Below are 653 nucleotides of genomic sequence, written 5' to 3' on the forward strand. Positions count from 1 at the left end.
GCTGCTGCGGGTGGTGGGCGTGCGGATGGTGCGGATGGGCCACGCCGTTGTAGGAGTTCACCATGCCGGGCAGCGCCACGCTCTGCACCCGCGAGTAGGGGCCGTAGGAGGCAGGGCCCGAGAGTCCTTTCACGTTGACGGGGCTGACGCTGCCGCCGGACATCTGGCAGGAGGCGTAGGGCACGGGCGCGGGGGGCTGCGGCAGCGGCCACGAGTTGTTCATGAAGGTGGACTGCAGGTACTTGGGCGGGGAGAGGTAGCCGTAGCCGTCGGGGCCGAAGAGGCTCTTGCCGGGCTGGAAGTGAGTCGGGGGCGGCCGGAAGGGCCGCTTCATCCTCCGCCGCCGGCGGTAGTTGCCCTTCTCGAACATGTCCTCGCAGGCGGGGTCCAGCGTCCAGTAGTTGCCCTTGCGCTCCCCGCCACCCTCGCGGGGCACCTTGATGAAGCACTCGTTGAGGCTGAGGTTGTGGCGGATGCTGTTCTGCCAGCCCTTCTTGTTCTTCTCGTAGAAAGGAAACTTGCTGATGATGTACTGGTAGATCCCGGACAGCGTGAGCCTCTTCTCGGCGCTCTCCCGTATGGCCATGGCGATCAGGGCCACGTAGGAGTAGGGGGGCTTCTGCGACGGGTCCGGCTTCTCGGGGCCCTTCTCG

At 66.6% G+C, this 653-nt stretch overlaps 1 protein-coding gene across 1 annotated transcript in view; it reads right to left on the bottom strand.

Moving 5' to 3' along the window:
- Positions 1 to 653, bottom strand: part of FOXL2 (forkhead box L2) — a 3,953-nt gene that overhangs the window by 348 nt on the left and 2,952 nt on the right. Inside the window, exon 2 of the mRNA XM_010716681.1 lies at positions 3 to 649. Coding sequence (XP_010714983.1) covers positions 3 to 649 — 647 coding nt within the window. The remainder of the gene's footprint in view (positions 1 to 2; positions 650 to 653) is intronic.

This window comes from Meleagris gallopavo, chromosome 11 (assembly GCF_000146605.3).
Source record: "Meleagris gallopavo isolate NT-WF06-2002-E0010 breed Aviagen turkey brand Nicholas breeding stock chromosome 11, Turkey_5.1, whole genome shotgun sequence".
Taxonomy (NCBI): domain Eukaryota; kingdom Metazoa; phylum Chordata; class Aves; order Galliformes; family Phasianidae; genus Meleagris; species Meleagris gallopavo.